The sequence below is a fragment of the Sminthopsis crassicaudata genome, chromosome 3 (assembly GCF_048593235.1).
Source record: "Sminthopsis crassicaudata isolate SCR6 chromosome 3, ASM4859323v1, whole genome shotgun sequence".
Classification (NCBI taxonomy): Eukaryota; Metazoa; Chordata; class Mammalia; order Dasyuromorphia; family Dasyuridae; genus Sminthopsis; species Sminthopsis crassicaudata.
In genome coordinates this window covers 207,138,928-207,158,864 of record NC_133619.1, presented here as the reverse complement: position 1 = coordinate 207,158,864, position 19,937 = coordinate 207,138,928, and the positions used below count along the sequence as shown (strand labels likewise).

At 34.9% G+C, this 19,937-nt stretch overlaps 1 protein-coding gene across 8 annotated transcripts in view; it reads left to right on the top strand.

Annotated features, from left to right (window-relative positions):
- The window catches only part of ARL6 (ARF like GTPase 6), a 47,051-nt gene that overhangs the window by 8,051 nt on the left and 19,063 nt on the right, over positions 1-19,937 (top strand). For 5 of the 8 annotated variants that reach the window (XM_074299842.1, XM_074299837.1, XM_074299843.1 and 2 more), the window contains one exon: positions 7,440-7,590. In XM_074299842.1, coding sequence (XP_074155943.1) covers positions 7,468-7,590 — 123 coding nt within the window. In that variant the 5' untranslated portion in view covers positions 7,440-7,467. Of the gene's footprint in view, positions 1-1,489; positions 1,739-7,439; positions 7,591-15,657; positions 15,766-19,937 lie in introns of those variants that run through there. The other 3 variants (XM_074299846.1, XM_074299845.1, XM_074299838.1) reach the window with 2 other exon arrangements.

The window sequence follows — 19,937 nt, the reverse complement described above, 5'->3', positions numbered from 1 at the left end:
ATCTTAAAAGACTATCAGAAAAGGAAAGGAAGAAAAAAAACATGAAGATCAAAAGAAGGAAATATCTGAAAATATCTAGGAGAAAATATCACATAGTTGAGATGTACAACTAGAAGTCTATCTATATATGTATATACTGTATATGTTCAAAGTAGAGAGTAGTTTAGGGGTACAATTGACATTTGAACCTTATTGTCTTCTGAACTGGTCAAAGAAGGAGAGATTATATATATATACATATCCACAGTTGAGTAGAGAATTGCAAAAGGGAATAGAATAGAGAAATTAATCCTAAACAAAACACGCACTAATGATATATTTTAATACCTTTAGCTCTTCGTTTAAAGTAACAGGAATCTGAGAGGATACCCACTAATTGTGGAATAGATGGGCAAGTTATAGTATAAGAATGTGATGGAATATTATTGTATTATAAGAAATTTAGCCAAACTTGGAATTTGAAATATAATTGATTGGTCATTTTTTATTTTTCAGTTTTATCTTTCTCTGGCTTGAAAGAAAAAACTTGAATGGCATGTGCACAGTGAAGAAACATGACCTGATAATCTAAACTATGTCTAAATGATTCCAAATGAATAGCATCTTATACTTTAATAACCCCACATGGAAGGAGAGTGCATGGTCTTCATCTCTTCATAAAAAATTATCAATTCTAGGCAGGATATTTCTCCTTCTACTAACCTAAATCTGTTTTATTTACTTTGGTTCTCAGTAAAAATGAAACAAATCTTAATACTATCTAACAAACAAGGGATTGATTCATTCATCTGTACTCTGTTTTCCAGATAAACCAAATAGTTTTTTGTTTTGTTTTTATTTTTTTATTTTTTTTTTTTTTTAAGTATCAATACAACCAAAATTGCCTTACACTTATTCGTTCAATGAATTTCAGTTTGTAAAATGTTAGGACTTTTTGATTACGCTTTGTAAGTATTGAATGTAATCCTTTATATGCGTGATCCTTATGTATGAATCCTTTTTTCCATTTTGTTTATCCTTCTTTCCTCTTATGTGGTACTCTGTTCCTTTACATTTGTTTTTTCCACTATATATATTTAATAACAATTTATCCAAGTTTTTTTTATTTCATTCTCTCATTGAATGTACTTCCAGTTTTATTTAAATTTTTGTTTTTACAATTAGAAAATGATGCTATAAGAATCTTCTTTTTTTTGTTTGTTTTATACTATTTTATTTTTCCAAATACATGCAATGAATGTAATTTTCAATATTCACCTCTCCAAAGCCTTGTATTCCAAATTTTTTCTCCTTGTCTCCCTTTTTTTAAAATTAATTATAACTTTTTATTGACAGTATATATGCATGGGTAATTTTTTACAACATTATCCCTTGCACGCACTCCTGTTCTGATTTTTCCCTTCCCTCCCTCTATCCCCTCCCCATGTTAACTATATTATAGTATATTCTAGATACAATATATGTACCAAACAGTTCTCTTGTTGCACAGGAAGAATTGGATTCAGAAGATAAAAATAACCTGGGAAGGAAAACAAAAATGCAAACAATTTACACTCATTTCCCAGTGTTCCTTCTCTGGATGTAGCTGCTTCTGTCCATCATTGATCAATTGGAACTGAATTAGATCTTCTCTTTGTTGAAGATATCCATTTCCATCAGAATACATCCTCATACATTATTGTTGTTGAAGTGTACAATAATCTCCTGATTCTGGTCATTTCACTCAGCATCAGTTCATGTAAGTCTCGCCAAGCCTCTCTATGTTCATCCTGCTGGTCATTTCTTACAGAACAACAATATTCCATAACAATCATATACCACAATTTACCCAACCATTCTCCAATTGATGGGCAGCCATTCATTTTCCATTTTCTAGCCACTACAAAAAGGGCTGCCACAAACATTTTGGCACTTACAGGTCCCTTTCCCTTCTTTAGTATTTCTTTGAAATATTAGCCCAGTAGGAATACTGCTAGATCAAAGGGTATGCACAGTTTGTTAACTTTTTGGACATAATTCCAGATTGCTCTCCAGAATAGTTGGATTCGTTCACAAGGCCAACAACAATGCATCACTGTCCAATATTCATCATTATTTTTTCCTGTCATCTTAGCCAATCTGACAGGTGTGTAGTGGTATCTCAGAGTTGTCTTAATTTGCATTTCTCTGATCAGTAGTGATTTGGAACACTTTCATATGAGTGGAAATAGTTTCAATTTAATCATCTTGAAATTGACTGTTCATATCCTTTGACGATTTATCAATTGGAAAATGGATTAGTTTCTTATAAATTAGAGTCAATTCTCTATATATTTTGGAAATGAGGCCTTTATCAGAACCTTTAACTGTAAAAATGTTTTCCCAGTTTGTTGCTTCCCTTGTAATCTTGTTTGCATTAGTTTTGTTTGTACAAAGGGTTTTTAATTTCATGTAATCAAATTTTCTATTTTGTGATCAATAATTCTAATACAATATTGAATAATAATGATGATAGTGGGCAACCTTGTTTCACTCCTGATTTTACTGGGAATGGTTCCAGTTTATCACCATTATATATGATGCTTATTGATGCTTTTAAATATATGCTCCTGACTATTTTAAGGAATAGTCCATTTATTCCTATACTCTCAAGAGTTTTAGTAGGAATGGATGTTGGATTTTATCAAATGCTTTTTCTGCATCTATTGAGATGATCATATGGTTTTTGTTAATTTGCTTATTGATATAGCCAATTATGCTAATAGTTTTCCTAATATTGAACCAGCCATGCATTCCTGGTATAAATCCTACTTAGTCATACTGTATTATCCTGGGGATGATTTTCTGTAATCTTTTTGCTAATATTTTATTTAAGATTTTAGCATTAATATTCATTAGGGAGATTGGTCTATAATTTTCTTTCTCTGTTTTCAATCTACCTGATTTAGGTATCAGTACCATGTCTATGTCATAAAAGGAATTTGGTAGGACTCCTTCAATCCCTATTTTTAAAAATAGTTTATACAGCATTGGAGTTAATTGTTCTTTAAATGTTTGGTAGAATTCACATGTAAATCCATCTGGTCTTGGGGATTTTTTTCTTAGGGAATTGGTTAATAGCTTGTTCTATTTCTTTTTCTAAAATGGAACTGTTTAGCCAATTTACTTCTTTCTCTGTTAATCTGGGCATGCTATATTTTTGAAGGTATTCTTGCATTTCATTTAAGTTATCAAATTTGTTGGCACAAAATTGGGCAAAGTAACTCCTAATTATTGCTCTAATTTCCTCTTCATTGGTGAGTTCTCACTTTTCATTTTTAAGACTAACAATTTGATTTTCCTTTTTCCTTTTTTTAATCAGATTTACTAAGGATTTGTCTATTTTATTGTTTTTTTCATAGAACCAACTCTTAGTTTTATTAATTAATTCAGTAGTTTTTTTCTTTCAATTTTATTGATCTCTCCTTTTATTTTTAGAATTTCAAGTTTAGTGTTTGACTGGGGGTGGGTTTAATTTGTTCCTTTTCTAGCATTTTTAGTTGCAAGCCCAATTCATTGATCTTCTCTCTTTCTCTATTTTATGCAAGTAGGCCTCTAGAGATATGAAATTTCCCCTTATTACCTCTTTGGCTGCATCCCACACATTTTGGTATGACATCTCATTATTATCATTTTCTTGGGTGAAGTTATTATGTCTATGATTTGCTGTTTCACCCAATCATTCTTTATGATGAGATTATTTAGTTTCCAATTATTTTTTGGTCTATTTTCCCCTGGCTTTTTATTGCATGTAATTTTCTTTGCATTGTGATCTGAAAAGGATACATTTATTATTTCTGCCTTACTGCATTTGAATTTGAGGTTTTTATGTTCTAATATATGATCAATTTTTGTATAGATTCCATGTACTGCTGAGAAGAAAATGTACTCCTTTCTGTCTCCATTTAGTTTTCTCCAAAGATGTATCATAGCTAACTTTTCTAGTATTGTATTTACCTTTTTGACTTCTTTCTTATTTTGTGGTTTGATTTATCTAATTCTGAGAGTGCAAGGTTGAGATCTCCCACTATTATAGTTTTGCTGTCTATTTCTTCTTGTAGCTCTCTTAATTTCTCTTTTAAGAATTTAGATGCTACACCACTTGGTGAAAATATGTTTAATATTGATATTGCTTCATTATCTATGCTATCCTTTAGCAAGATATAGTGCCCTTCCTTATCTCTTTTAATTAGATCAATTTTTGTTTTTTGCTTGATCTGCGATGAGGATGACTATCCCTGCTTTTTTTACTTCACCTGAAGCATAGTAGATTCTGCTCCAACCTTTTACCTTTACTCTCTATGTATCACCCTGTTTCATTTGTGTTTCCTGTAAACCACGTATTGTAGAATTCTGGCTTTTAATCCAGTCTGCTAATGTCTTCCTCTTTATGGGGGAGTTTACCCCATTCACATTTATGGTTAAAATGACCAATTCTGTATTACTTGCCATCTTGTAAACCCTTGTTTATACTTTTCTCCTTTCTTTTCCCCTTACCCCCCTTCCCCATTATTAAACTTGTGAGTACCACTTGCTTCTCACAGCCCTCTCTTTTCAGTATCCCTCCCTTCACCTTAGAGTTCCTCCCTCATCTTATCCGTTTTCCTCACAATTTCTGTATTCCCTTCCGCCTAGCTTAATCCTTCCCTTTTCCCCTCCTACTTTTCAATGAGGTAGGAGAAGTTTTACCATAAATTGAATATATCTGATTTTTTTTTTTCTTTAAGCCAATTCTGATGGCAGTAAGGCACATACTATGTTCATCTCCCTCCATTCTTTCTCTCAGATATAATAGGTTTCCTTTGCCTCTTTGAGATATGTAAGACCCCCACTTTACCCTTTTCCAGGCACAATTTCCTTTCCACCTCTAGTTTCTAGAAAAAAGTATACATGTATTCTTTATATATCTTTATAGCAGAAATATAGTTCCCAAGATTTCTTTTTTACCTTTTTAGAAATCTCTTCAGTTCTGTATTTGAAGATCGAACTTTTTGTGTAGATCTGGTTTTTCTTCAAAAATAGATGAAATTCACTTATTTTGTTGAATGTCCATCTTCTTCCCTGGAAAAAGATGGTCATTTTGGCTGGGTAAGTTATTTTTGGCTGCATACCAAGTTCCTTAGCCTTTGGGAATATTATATTCCAGGCCCTTCGATCCTTTAATGTGGATGCTGCTAGATCCTAAGTAATCCTTATTGTGGCTCCTCTATATTTTAATTGATTTTTATCTAGCAGCTTGCAGTATTTTTTCCTTTGTCTGATAGTTCTGGAATTTGGCCACTATATTTCTTGGAATTTTGATTTTAGGGTCCCTTTCAGCAGGTGATCAATGAATTCTTTCAATGTCTATTCTGTTTCTAAAACACTTGGGCAGTTCTCTTTGATAATTTCCTGGAAAATAGTGTCCAGACTCTTTTTTTTCATCATATTTTTCAGGGAGTCCAATAATTTTCAGACTGTCTCTCCTAGGTCTATTTTCCAGGTCTGTTTTTTTCCCAAGAAGTCATTTGACTTTTTTTTCCAATGTTTGATTTTTTTTTGTTTGTTTGTTTTGTTTGACTGATTCTTGGTGTCTCCTCGAGTCATTCAATTCCATTTGCTTAATTCCAATTTTCAGTGAATTATTTTCTTCACTTTTTTTACATCTTTTTCTAATTGTCCAATTGAATTTTTAAGTAAGTTGTTTTGTTTTATGGAATTTTTTTCCATTTCGCCAATTTTATTTTTTAGGGAGCTATTTTCTTTTTCCAATTCACTAATTCTGTTTTTCAAGAATTTGATTTCTTTATTCACTCTATTTTTAAATGAGTGGGATGATTTATCCAAACTCTCTTCCCAAGCTTCCCTTTCCTTTTCCCATTTTTCTTCTAGCTCTCTTCTAAGGGCCTTTTAAATTTCTTCCATGAGAATCTTGTGTGTTGAGGACCAGATCATATCCTTTATGGGCATTCATCTGGAGACAGTCTGTTTTTAGTCTCCTCAAGGTTTAAAGTCTGCTCTCTATCATCTAGAAGCTATCAATAGTCCGTTTAAATTTTTTGCTCATTTTGTCAGCAAGAATCAAAGAAGACAGACTAGCAAAAAAAAAAAATGCAGTCTGTTTTGTTTTGGGTTTTTTTTTGGGAGGGGGGCTGGATGGTATACCCGTGCTTCCTCTACAGACTGCAGGGGGCAGCAGTGAGGCACTAGCAGGACAGCAATGGCTGTACCATGTCTATGCTCTGAGACTGAGACACTGAGAGCATGCTGAGACACTCTGGATAGGTGTGGCCAGGGCCTGAGAGACCCTAGTTTTTTGGGGTTATAGTCTTTACCTCTTGTGTTTACAGCTTCTCTACTGGCCAGTAGGCTTGCTGCCAAGGCAAAATAGCCACACTGTGGTAAAGTTATTTCCACAGAAATGGCTGAGATCCCACCTCACCCCCCTTCCCATCTGAGCTGCCTGCCATGCTCTTAGCCTGTGCTGTTCTAACCATCCCCGCCCTAGAGCAAAAACAGAGCTTTTCTGGCGAATTTCAAGGATGTCTTCTGTTGGTAATTATTTGTGGGTTGTTGTTTTTTCAGTCAAGCACTAATTCCAAGGCTTGTCATGAAATAAATTCTGAGAGCAAAGACGGAGATTAAGTAGATGTGTGTGTGTGTTCTCTCTGCCATCTTGGCGGGAATCTTCAAACAGAGTTTGTTTTTGTTGATTACATTTTCAGTGTATATTTCCAAAAATAGAATTATTGGTACAAATGGTTTTTGTTTTTTGTTTTTTTGTTGTTTTTTTTTTTTTTTGCAACTTTTGCTATATATTACCATATTAAAAAAAAAAAAAACTACCTGTTTGAGTGTGTGAACATTGTCAGTGTGTGAACATACTTCTTTATCCACAATACAGCTAGCATTGTTTTCTTGTTTTTAATTATTTCTAAGAATTTGATGGATGTGAGATAATTGCTAAAATTTTGTTTTAATTTTTATGTCTATTATTAATGAGGTTGAACATTTTTTAAATGATTAACAAGTTTTTTTCCTCTTTTGTATGTTTATTTCAGTCATCACACTTTTCATAGGTTCTAAATTTTAACCCTTTAATTATCACTGTTAACTGATAGACCCTCTTCAAATTTGTAATAAAACTGCAAAATAGTCCTGAGTATGATCCATATAATATACCTATATCTGAAATGAAACCAGTCTAGCAATTCCAAGGATATCCATTATCCTGTGTGCCCAGGTTTATAAGCAGTCAATCTGCTTTGCAGACAAGACTTCTTTGCTATAATCCGCTTATATTCTATTTACTGATTACAGACTGTAGTGACATTGCCGTTTCCATTGTCCCTCCAATCTTCATATTCTTGACCCACATATGTATTCAGTGTATACTTGGATTGCCTTTTATAATAGTTTTGTGTTCATTTGTGCATTCACAGCTGGTTTGTGAAAATTTGAATCATCATTATGGGATTGCTGGACAAACTGTCAGGCTTACTTGGCCTGAAGAAGAAGGAAGTTCATGTTCTGTGCCTTGGGCTAGATAACAGTGGCAAAACAACCATCATTAATAAACTCAAACCTTCGAATGTAAGTAGCTTTCTAAATTTCTTTAACACTTATCTGTAATTAGGGAAAGTTACCATGTATAACTGTGAACTCTTATGTTATTTGATGTCATAACTCCAAAATCCAAAGAGCTCTATCCTTTCCTACTCATTTTTTTGGGAAACTGATTCCCATCATAATTAAATGATGCCAAAGTTTCTATTGCTATACAGTGAACAAAGCCAGGATTATGATATAGATTTCCCAACTCTTAGTGTAATGCTCCTTTTCCTATCATACCACCTTGAAATAAATGCAGAATACCTCTACTGGACATAAAGTAGTACACTTAAATATTACTAAGCTATTGCTTAAAATATTTTGTATATAGCCAACTATCAGTTTTTTGTGCTAAAAAAAAAAAAAAAAAAAGATTTTTAAATGACCACAATTTAACTTAAACCATTACTTTAAAAAAATTCTCTCTAATTTCTTAAATTTGTTTATTTTAGTTTCATTTTCTCTTCCTCCTATTATCTTGCTTAATGAAGAACCAGATTTAGTAGGAAAGTGCCGAAGTAGTGACCAACATAATGAAGTTCTATGAGCAATGCATTCTCAGTCATTAAAAATGATTTTCACACTCATAACTCTATAGATTGGACAAAATTGAATGTTTTTTATGAGAAGACTACACTTGCCAACAGGGGATTGGCAATGATGATAAAGGAAGTGGCTAGAGCCAAGAACTAGAAATTTAGCCCACAAGGTTCCTAACTTGTTGATATCAGTTGCAGCATATCATCTGACAAGGGCTTTTTCTAGAACTTATAAAACAAAATAAAATATATATGACTAACTTAATAGTTGAAGGGAGACAATCACAACCAGTCTGCCACGGCTAGCCCTATGGTTTGGTCAAAAAACAAAAATAAGGCATCTGGGTTTTAACCTCACACCAGACTTTGAGACTTGAATGATTGACATACTTATCCATTCTTACCTATACTTCCATTCTTTATCTCATTACTCTCACATAAAGCTCTGTAGGAAAATAGCATTATAGGGGTATGATCAGATGAAATGGGGTGGAATAAGATGATAGAGTAGTTCTTTTTTTCCCTAATCAAGCCTAGTTCACAAAAATAATGATTTATTTTTATTAATGTTTGTGATTTAGCACATATGAAGAATAAAATAATACCAAAAAGGGAAAAAAAGAACTACTCTATTATCTTAATTCCACTCCATCTGATCATATCCCTCAGCATTTGATATTGTAAACATAAGCCAGCTAATGCTCTGAATTTTTAGCACCATAGTAGGAATTTCTAGAATTTTTACTATGCTTAATTTGGCATTTAAGAACCTAAGCTTACTTCTGTGATACAAGGAAAGCATGAAAGAAATGGGGGGGTCAGAAAATTTTTACAAAACAATGCTATTTTTTCACTTTTTAATCTGTTTTTGTTATGTTAGCAATGATATCCTTCACAAGAGTAAAATTTTATTTCAAAATTTGAAAAATGTACTTCATAAGTAATTAATTAACATATTCCTTGTATAAAAATCCTAAGTCAAATATAGCTAGGAGACTTTTTTTTTTTTTTTTTGACGGGAATTGACTCAATTCCACAGTGTTTTGTTGTTACTGTTGTTGGTATTAATTTACCACTTGTACAGATCACAGATTAGAGCTAAAAGGGACTTAAGTATAATCATTAGTTCAATACTACATTTTATTGATGAGGAAAGTGAGACTCAGATTGGTTAAGGGCTTTTTAAAGCTCACATTGATATTAAATAGAAGCACTTATTAGGTTTAAGGTGCATCCAAGATTATAGAATGGCTATTCAAGACAAATGTATCAAAAGATGCATTTTAAAATATGAAAGGAAAGTTATGTGCATTCCTTTAAAATAAAGTCAGATCTTGCTTTAACTAATACAATTTGCAAAATAAGACCATTAGTATATTATAAACAAAGTCTTAAATCATATAGTGAATGAAACATTATAATCTGTTAATATACACTGGTAATTCATTTATAACATTGTTATCCTTAAATGGCTATGCTGATGATGTTCTTCTTTAGTATTGCTTCTAACCAAAAAAAAAAAAAAAAAAAAAGTACTTATGCAAAAATGTTTGAAGTAGCCCTTTTTGTAGTGTCAAGGAATAGGAAACTGAGTGGATGCCTATGTTGGAGAATGGCTGAATCAGTTATGGTTTATGAATGTTACAGAATATTATTGTTCTTTAAGAAATGATCAGCAGGATGATTTCAGAGAAGTCTAGAGAGACGTACATGAACTGATGCTAAATGGAGTGAGTAGAACCAAGAGAACATTGTACACAGCAACAGCATAATTATGCAATGATTAATTCTGGACGTGACTTTTTTCAACGATGAGGTGATTCAGGCCATTTCCAATAGACTTATGATTGAAAGACTCATCTGTATCCAGAACAAGAATTGTAGTGACTGAATATAGATTGCACCATAATATTTTCACCTTTTTTGTTGTTGTTTGCTTGCTTTTTGTTTGTTTTTGATCTGATTTTTTGTGTAGTATTGTAATTGTGGAAATATGTATAGAAGAATTGCACATGTTTAACATATATTGAATTACTTGCTTTTTAAGAGAGGGGGTGGGGGAATGGATAGAAAAATTTGGAACACAAGGTTTTGCAAGGGTGAAAGTTGAAAACTATCTTTGCATATATTTTGAAAATAAAAAGCTATTATTTTTTAAATCATGTGCTAATTTTTCAAAAGCTTTTTTTTTTGCATCACCTTTACTTTCAAATATATTATTTATTATTGTCCTTACTAGTGCCTCATTACCTCTTTGTTGGTACTTAAGTAAAATGTTTTAGGTTGTTGACATTTCATCTATTTTGAGATGTCAAGCTGTATATATATATATAGTTCTACAACTTTAAGGAAAATAATTTATCAAAGCTTTTCAAAAACTAAACAGTTTTGCAACACATCGGACTAGCAGGCTAAACCCTACTCTACATATCATTTATTCTCAATAGTATTTAATTAAAATAGGGCTTTGAGTGGATACTCATAGTTATCACTTTAGTTTCACTTAAAGTATCAAGGGATACTTTAAGTAGTAGATATCTTATTCCCTTATGAGGAATAGACATGATCAGTTTCCAGAAGAGAAAACAAAAGGTTTTATAGAGATTAATCATCTAACCACAGATTATATAGTTAATTTTATTTTTTTACTTCTGGTTTTTGGTTATGCTGTTTCTTGGAGTTTTTATTTTAGGATTTCATCCAGAAGGTGGATTCTTTCTATTTTTACTTGGTCCTCTGGTTCTAAAAGGTCTAAACAATTTTGTTTTAAGATATCTTAAAAATAATATATTTTTTTTTGTTAATGGCGTTCAAATAGTCCATGATTCTTAATTTTTTTCCTTTCAGCTTGTTTTCTAGATTAGTTGTTACCACTGATACTTTACATTTTCCTTTTTTTTTCAGTCTTAACTATTTTGATATTTTCTGTTATCTAATAGAATTATTGATTTCTGTTTGGTTCATTCTCTTTTTAGAGAGTTTGATGCTTGGGCAAGATTTTGTATCTCTTATGTAAAGCCCCTAATTCCCTTTCCAATCCTTTCTTCTATTCTCATTTCATTTCCAGTTTTTTCTTAAACAAGATCTCTCATTTTATTTATTAAAAACAAAAAACCTCTTATTTTGTCTCTTTCAGAAATTTTAGTTGAGTTTATACCCAGATTATATTTTTCTTTAAAGCACTACTTATAGTTTCTTTGGACTCATTTACTTTTATCTTTCTGTCTTGAGTATCTCTGCCTCTATAATAGCTCATTATGATGGGTTCTTTTTTGTTGTTATTCATCCATCATTCCAATTTATTTCATATTTTATGTAAGGAGTGGGATTGCTTGTACTTTTGAGGGGAAGGTTTTAAGAGGTCTAGGTACTACTTTCTTGGGATATTGAGTATTGTATACTTCCAGAACTCAGGCACAAGCTGGAGATCTATAAGCTTTCAGTGCCTCCAGAGTGGTTTAAACCAAGATTGTCTTATCACTGCCCCCTTGATTTGAGTCCACATGTTCCTGACCTGAGTTAAGGTATAGAAAAATAGGCCACTGTAGGACTCTACCACTATCACTCAGATAATAAGCTCTTCTGATTCAGAGAGAAAGAATTCTAGGTTCCCTTTTAGCCTGGAATTCATGCTGTGATTTTGATAATAGATGCTGAAAGGAAGATTCTGGCCTGAACTTTAGGGAGTCTGAACCACACCACTGTTGCCACTACTGGCTTCTGAATTTCCTCTTTTTTTTTTTTTTTTTTTAATTTGGAATTTTTTTTTCACAGTATATGTGCATGAGTAATTTTTTTAATAATATTATCCCTTGTATTCATTTTTCCAAATTATCTCTCCCCTCCCTCCATTCCCTCCCCCCGATGACAGGCAATCCCATACATTTTACATGTGTTACAGTAAAACCTAGATACAATATATGTGTGTAAGTACCATTTTCTTGTTGCACATTAAGTATTAGATTCCGAAGGTATAAGTAACCTGGGTAGATAGACAGTAGTGCTAACAATTTACATTCACTTCCCAGTGTTCCATCTCTGGGTGTAGTTATTTCTGTCCATCATTGATCAACTGGAAATGAGTTGGTTCTTCTTTATGTTGAAGATATCCACTTCCATCATAATATATCTTCATACAGCATTGAAATGTACAGCGATCTTCTGGTTCTATTCATTTCACTCATCATCAGTTGATGTAAGTCTCTCCAAGCCTCTCTGTATTCCTCCTGCTGGTCATTTCTTACAGAACAATAGTATTCCATAACCTTCATATACCATAATTTACCCAACCATTCTCCCATTGATGGGCATCCATTCATCTTCCAGCTTCTAGCCACTATGAAAAGGGCTGCCACAAACATTTTGGCACATAGAGGTCCTTTTCCCTTCTTTAGTATTTCTTTGGGATATAAGCCTAGTAGTAGTACGGCTGGGTCAAAGGGTATGCATAGTTTCATAACTTTTTGGGCATAGTTCCAAATTGCTCTCCAGAATGGCTGGATTCTTTCACAACTCCACCAACAATGTATCAGTGTCCCAGTTTTCCCACATCCCCTCCAACATTCATCATTATTTGTTCCTGTCATCTTAGCCAATCTGACAGGTGTATAGTGGTATCTCAGAATTGTCTTAATTTTCATTTCTCTAATCAGTAGTGATTTGGAACACTCTTTCATATGAGTGGATATAGTTTCAATTTCATTATCTGAGAATTGTCTGTTCATATCCTTTGACCATTTATCAATTGGAGAATGGTTTGATTTCTTATAAATTAGGGTCAGTTCTCTATATATTTTGGAAATGAGACCTTTGTCAGAACAGTTAACTGTAAAAATATTTTCCCAATTTGTTACTTCCCTTCTAATCTTGTTTGCATTAGTATTGTTTGTACAGAAACTTTTTAGTTTGATATAATCAAAATCTTCTATTTTGTGATCAATAATGATCTCTAGTTCTCCTCTGGTCATAAATTCCTTCCTCCTCTACAGGTCTGAGAGGTAGACTATCCTCTATTCCTCTAATCTATTTATTATCTCATTCTTTATGCCTAAGTCATGGACCCTTTTTGATCTTATCTTGGTATATGGTGTTAAGTGTGGATCCATATCTAATTTCTGCCATACTAATTTCCAGTTTTCCCAACAGTTTTTTTCCAAATAATGAATTTTTATCCCTAATGTTGGTATCTTTGGGTTTGTCGAAGATTAGATTGCTATAGATGTACCCTTTTTTGTCCTTTGTATCTAATCTGTTCCACTGATCTACTGGTCTATTTCATTAGTTCCCTTGTACTGAATTTCCTCTTAATACACTTTGCCACTTCCAGGTTTTCCCTCTACCTCTATCACTCAGTAACCTCTCTTCCTTTTAGGTTCATGTTATTTATATCTAACATCTAGTCAAAATTCTTATACCTATTGTCAGTCACAGCCCTTCCTCAATTATTAGGATATATGGTTCACAATTTTTCTTCTGCCCTTTGACTTTATCATACATGTTACATATCTCTCTAACACTCTAATCACTCAAATTATTCACTTCTCATGAACTACCACTCTACCTCATCTCAGACACACAAAGATGGCTGTTCTCTTATCTTATCATCACCTCTCTGTTGAAGAATTTTTAAATTCCCTTATCCAAACATAATCTATTGATTTTCATCTCTCCTTTCCTTGCCTTACCAAATCTTTGTCTTTGTCAACATTGTGACCTCCAATCTTTTGACCCCTCAATTCTCTCTCAGGCCATCTCCCTTGCACTAAACACTCTTCGATATTATCTCTGTCTTGTCACCTTAGTGAACCAATTTACCTCTACATTGACCTCCTCTGTTGAATCTCTAGTCCTCTTATCATATTATCAATTATTCCTGTATAAGTCTCAGTCTTGGATCACTCCCATCACCTATTACCTTTACTCTTATACATGTGCTTCTAAAAAAATCACGTAACTATTCTGAGTTCACTACAAATGTGTATATACAACCTCCTTTATCTATTTATTCTCCCACTCTTTACAGTGACTCTTCCAAATATTTTCTTCCCTCCTAAAAGTTCCCATGGCTCTCCCTTCCTCTACTCTCAATGTAGAACCTTGCCTCATATGTTACAGAAAAAAGTGACCATTTTTCTCTGTTCTTCACCTTGTATCCCTAAGGTACATTTTGTTGCTCTCTCCCTTCTTCACCCCTGTCTCACATGAAGTGGTCTTATTCTTTCCCAAGGCTAACCCAGTTCAGTTGATCCCATTCCATTTCATCTCTTCCAATAAATTCTGCCATCATCATCCCCACTATATCACTAATTTTCACTCTCTTCCTGTGAAATGGCTTTTTGCCTACTGCTTACAAACATGCCTGTGTTGCTCCCATCTTGAAAAACCTCATTTGATCCTTTTGTTCCTGCTAACTATCATCCTATTTCTCTTGCTCTTTGTTAATAAATTCTTTGAAAAAGTCAGTAAATAGATGTTTCAACTTTTTCCTTCTCTCATTCTCTTAACCCCTTATAGTCTGTCTTCTGATCTTGTCATTCCCCTGAAACTGCTCTCTCCAAAATTATTTATTATCTCTTAGTTGCTAAATCTAATGGCCTTTTCTCCTTTTTCTTAATCTCTCTACAGGCTTTGTTTAACACCTTCTCTCTCTCTCTCCTCCCTGGTGTTAGCTTCTCACTAAGTTTTCAGAACACCACTCTTCCTGGTTCTCCCACCTATCTAAATGTTTCTTCTCAGTCTCCTTTACTGGATCCATATCCATATCCAATCCTCTAACCATATGGATCCTTCAGGATTTGGTCCTGGACTCTCTTCTCTTTTCCCTCTATACTTTTATTTTGGTGATCCCATCTGTTCTTATGGATTTAATTACCATCTATATGCTGATGACTTTTAGATTGTCTAGCCTGTACCAAACTCTTGGCTAACATCAATCTTGCAGTGGCCTTTTAGATATCTTGAACTCAATGTTCAATTCACTATTCCAACTTTTAGTCATTATTTTTCCTCTAAACCCATCCCCTCCCGTCATCTTTCTCCTATCTTCTTTATTACTGTAAGGAGTAAGGAGCCAAATCCCTTGAGCTCACAACCCAGGAGTTATCCTGGGCTTCTTTCTCTCTCTCACCCCTTATAATTCAATATATAGCTAAGGTCTGGCATTTTCATCTTTTCAGGATTTCTTGAATATTCCCCATTCTCTCCTCTATCTAGGAGGGCTGAAACTCTTAAAAGTTGTGCTTGAATCAGACAACCGACCGCTTAAGACTAATTATCTATTGGACTATGATTCTATTAGCATATGTTGGGAAAATGGCCCTTCTCACTATTCCATGCTGGCTCAATGTTTGGTTTATACAGATAATTGTAGGTAAGGATTAAGGGCTAAGGTAAGAGAGGCAAGAAAACTTCACTTTGCAGCAGGACCAAGAGAAGGCAAGCTTGTGGCAGTTTATCTGTCTCCTTCACTTCTCCCCCTGAAGACCAAGGACTTTTACTTCTCCTGACTCAGGCTGTTCCTGAGGCCTCCAGGGAGGTAGCCTGGACTTTACATTTTGGTGCCTGTGTGAACCAAGGACCCTAATTTCACTGAAGAAGTCCCAGGTGACCAGGAAATAGGGTGAGTATTTTAATAGATAAACAGGGAACTTAGTTTAAGGGCTAAACTGGTAACCTTTTCTAACTGAAATGGGGCAGATATTAGGAAAAAATTCTTCCCCACCCCCAACTCCACCCCCACCTCTGCCCCAAGGGAGCTCAATAGAAAGCATATTTAGGTTGATCAAGAGACAGGGTTTGCTTATAACTTGGGAGCAGATTGGTGGACTCTTGGATACATTAGAATGCACATCCCCTTGGTTCTTCAAGGAAGAAGAAATAGAGGCAGATAATTGGAAACTAGTAGGAGATCAACTATATGAATACTATAATGATAAAGGTCCTGATTCAATTTCTAAGGAAACATTCTATATATACAACATAATACAATTGGCTTAAAGAATCCCACAAGTTATAGAAAAAAAAGTTTTAAGAACAGCCAGAAGAGGGAGTGTGAGGAAAAAAAGGGAAAAAGGACAGATTAATGGCAGTATCACCAGAGGGTATGAGGACTTAAGTGAACTTGAAGGGCATGGTGATCCACACTCTCATAGCCCAGCTTCAACCCCACCTACACCAAAGCAGGTACTTGACCCTCTCCCTCCCCCCCCATCAACTTCACCTTTGGGGGTGGAGGAAGGAGAAGGAGGAGTGGGAGGGGCAGTAATATCACCAGCTCCTCCCTCCAGCAGTCACCCCCTCCTATGAATAGATTGCAAAAGGCACTACTTAAAGCCACAGAAGAAGGGCAGAATACAGCTGATTTGAGAATAGAAATGTATCCTGTGATTCAGCAGTTTAACTCTTCAGGTCAAGAAAGTAGAAGATACACTCCTTTTGATCTAGAAATCATTAAAGACCTTAAAAAGGCTTGCACTCTTTATGGGTCTACATCATCTTATGTTAAGATGTTATTATAGAATTTGGCTCTTATGAAGTCTTAACCCCTAGTGACTGGAAATCTATAGCAGGGACATGCTTAGAACCTGGAAAAAACTTGTTGTGGCTTTCTGAACATAGTGAGCTTTGTAGGATACAAGCCCAATGAAATAGTCAAAGTGGAGTTAATACTCCAATCACCTATGACCAACAGGTATAGGTTCTTATGCAGACATTTGAGCACAGATTATCCATAGCAGCATATAAGCAAATTGCTTCTGTTGCTGTCAAAGCATGGGGTTTTATCTGAGGTAAACAGGACAAAGGAGCAGCCTTCACAAAAATAGCACAAGGGCCAAATGAACCTTTTCTGATTTTGTGGGACGTCTGCAGACAGCTGCATTATGAACTATTGGTGAAAATGCAGCAACAGAAATTATGATAAGGCAACTTGATAAAGAAAATACTAATGAGGTCTGTAGAAAAATTAATGATAACCATTTTCTAATTGTGTTCTTTTTGCCATGACTTTCTGTCACCTACTATTGGAGCTCAGCTAGCTTACATGAGGATTATGACATATATTATTTGCCTGAGCACCAAGATAATTTTCTTAATTTACTCTTATTAAGGGGCAGCTAGGTGGCGCAGTGGATAGAGCACCAGCCTTGAATTCAGGAGGACCCAAGTTCAAATGTGGGACTACACAAGGATGCTCCTTTAGAGGAGATCATAAGATGTTGTGCCATAGCTGGCACAAATGCCTTTTATAGCCAGGCTTTGATGCAGACTTCCCAAGATCCGGACATGGGAAGACAGGGTCCCTTTTGGCAAGGGACTTCCAGGGAGACATGTCAATGCTTTCAGTATGGTAAAGTAGGGCATCTGAAAGCTCAATGTTGGCATAGAGAGAGAGTGAGAAAACAGGGTGGGAGAACAAGACCTAAAATCTCATGTCCAAAATACAGCAGAGGACTCCAATTGTAGATTGATTCAGGGAAAAGGGATGAGCAGCCCAGCCTCAGGGCCCAAGGCATGATGGCAGTCAATGCTACACCCAGAGAGCTTTTAGAAGTTCAATATCCAGACATGACCAATCAATCAGCCAGGAAGCAACCTGATGGGAGAAAGGGATTACAATTGGGGAGAATACAGTTGTATGCAGCTGGGACAACTGAGATACCCCCTGGAAAGGTGAAATCTGTTCCTCTGCAGATCCTTTGCCTCCAGGCACAGTAGGTTTGACCATTTCACCTCCTGAGACTACTTACAAAACTGTTCATCCATACACTGATGTGGGAAACAGGGAAATGTGTAAATAATATCCCAGTCACTAATACAGGTAGACAATTCGTGATTTATCAATCAGGAGAAATAGTAGCATCAAGTTTACTGATACAGACTCCTAATAAGCAATCTGGTGGTAGTTGCCCAGATTCTGACTCCAAGCAACAAAATCCAGGAATATTCTAGATAGCAGCTGTGACAGCTGCCAGGAATATTCTGGACAGCAGCTGTGACAGCTGACTGTCCTATGCTCACTATATATATATAAATGGCATACCATTAGAAGGATTGGTAGACACAGGTGCAGAGGTGCCAACTGGCCCAGTCACTGGCCAAAGATTAAGGCAGACATCTATATGTCTGGCGTAGGAGGATCAATAGCAGTTGAAGTTAGTGATACCCCTTTGAGATAGACTTTTGAAGGTAAAACAGGAGTTTTTACTCCTTTTATAGTTGAAAAAATCCCCATCAATCTGTGGGAAATAAGACATTTTACAACAATTAGGATTACAAATGAGTACTTTGTTTTTTTAGGCAAGGCTGCTGTTGAAGGCCTGCCGACATTTTCACCTGTTCCTATCCAATGGAAAACTGATCCACCAGTGTGGATAGAACAGTGGCCCTTAGCCAAAGATAAAATTCAGGCCTTGTTAGATATAGTACAGGTGCAGCTTGTCCAAGGGCACTTACAACTTTCTCTAAGTCCTTAGAATTCTCCTGTATTTGTTGTAAGAAAGAAATCTGGAAAATGGAGGATATTGACTGATTTAAGAAAGGTAAATGAACAAATGGAAAGTATGGGAACTCTTCAACCTGGACTTCCATCTCCTACTCACTTGCCTAGAGAATGGCCTCTTTTTGTTATAGACATTAAGGATTGTTTTTATTCTATCCCTCTAGATAAGGAGGATATGAAAAGATTTGCCTTCTCAGTGCCCAGCATTAACTTAGCTGAACCTTATAAAAGATATGAATGGACAGTTTTGCCACAGGAAATGAAAAGCAGCCCTACTAAGTGTCAAATGTATGTTGCTGCTGTTCTTATTCCAGTAAGAAAAGCCTTTCCAAAAGTAATGTTATTACATTACATGGATGATGTGTTGGAATGTGCACCTGAGGAGCAAATGTTAGAAGCAGGTCTACAAAAGACCAGAGAAACACTAAGGAACTACAAATTGCTTATAGCTCCAGAAAAAAAATTCAAAGACATTCTCCTTTTCAATATTTAGAATATGAAGTATACCCCTAAGGTGCTTACAGTACAAAAACTTTTCTTAAGGATGGAGAAGCAAAACACCTTAAATGACTTTCAGAAGTTGATAGGAGATACCTAATGGATTCATCCAGTGTTAGGCTTGACTGCCTATCAACTGTAACCAATGATGCCCATCAATTGGGAGAATGGCTGAATAAATTATGGTATATGAATATTATGGAATATTATTATTCTGTAAGAAATGGTCAGCAGGATGATTTCAGAAAAGCCTGGAGAGACTTACATGAACTGATGCTTAGTGAAATGAGCAGGACCAGGAGATCATTATATACTTCAACAACAATATTATATGATGATCAATTCTGATGGACATGGCCCTCTTCAACAATGAGTTGAACCAAATCAGTTCCAATAGAGCAGTAATGAATTGAGCCAGCTCCTCCCTGGGAGATGAGTATGAACCACTACATATAATTCCTAATCCCTCTATTTTTGTCTACCTGCATTTGTGATTTCCTTCACAGGTTAATTGTACACTATTTCAAAGTCTTATTCTTTTTGTACAGCAAAATAACTATATGGATATGTACACATTATATTTGAACATATTTAACATATATTGGTCAACCTGCCATCTGGGGGAGGGGGCGAAGGGAAGGAGGGGGAAAAATTGGAATAAAAGGTTTTACAGTTGTCAATGCTGAAAAATTACCCATATCTTGTAAATAAAAAGCTATAATAAAAAAATTGCAACCACTGTATAACATTTTAAGGGGAGATAGTGCTTTAAACTCACCATGCCAGCTCACAAA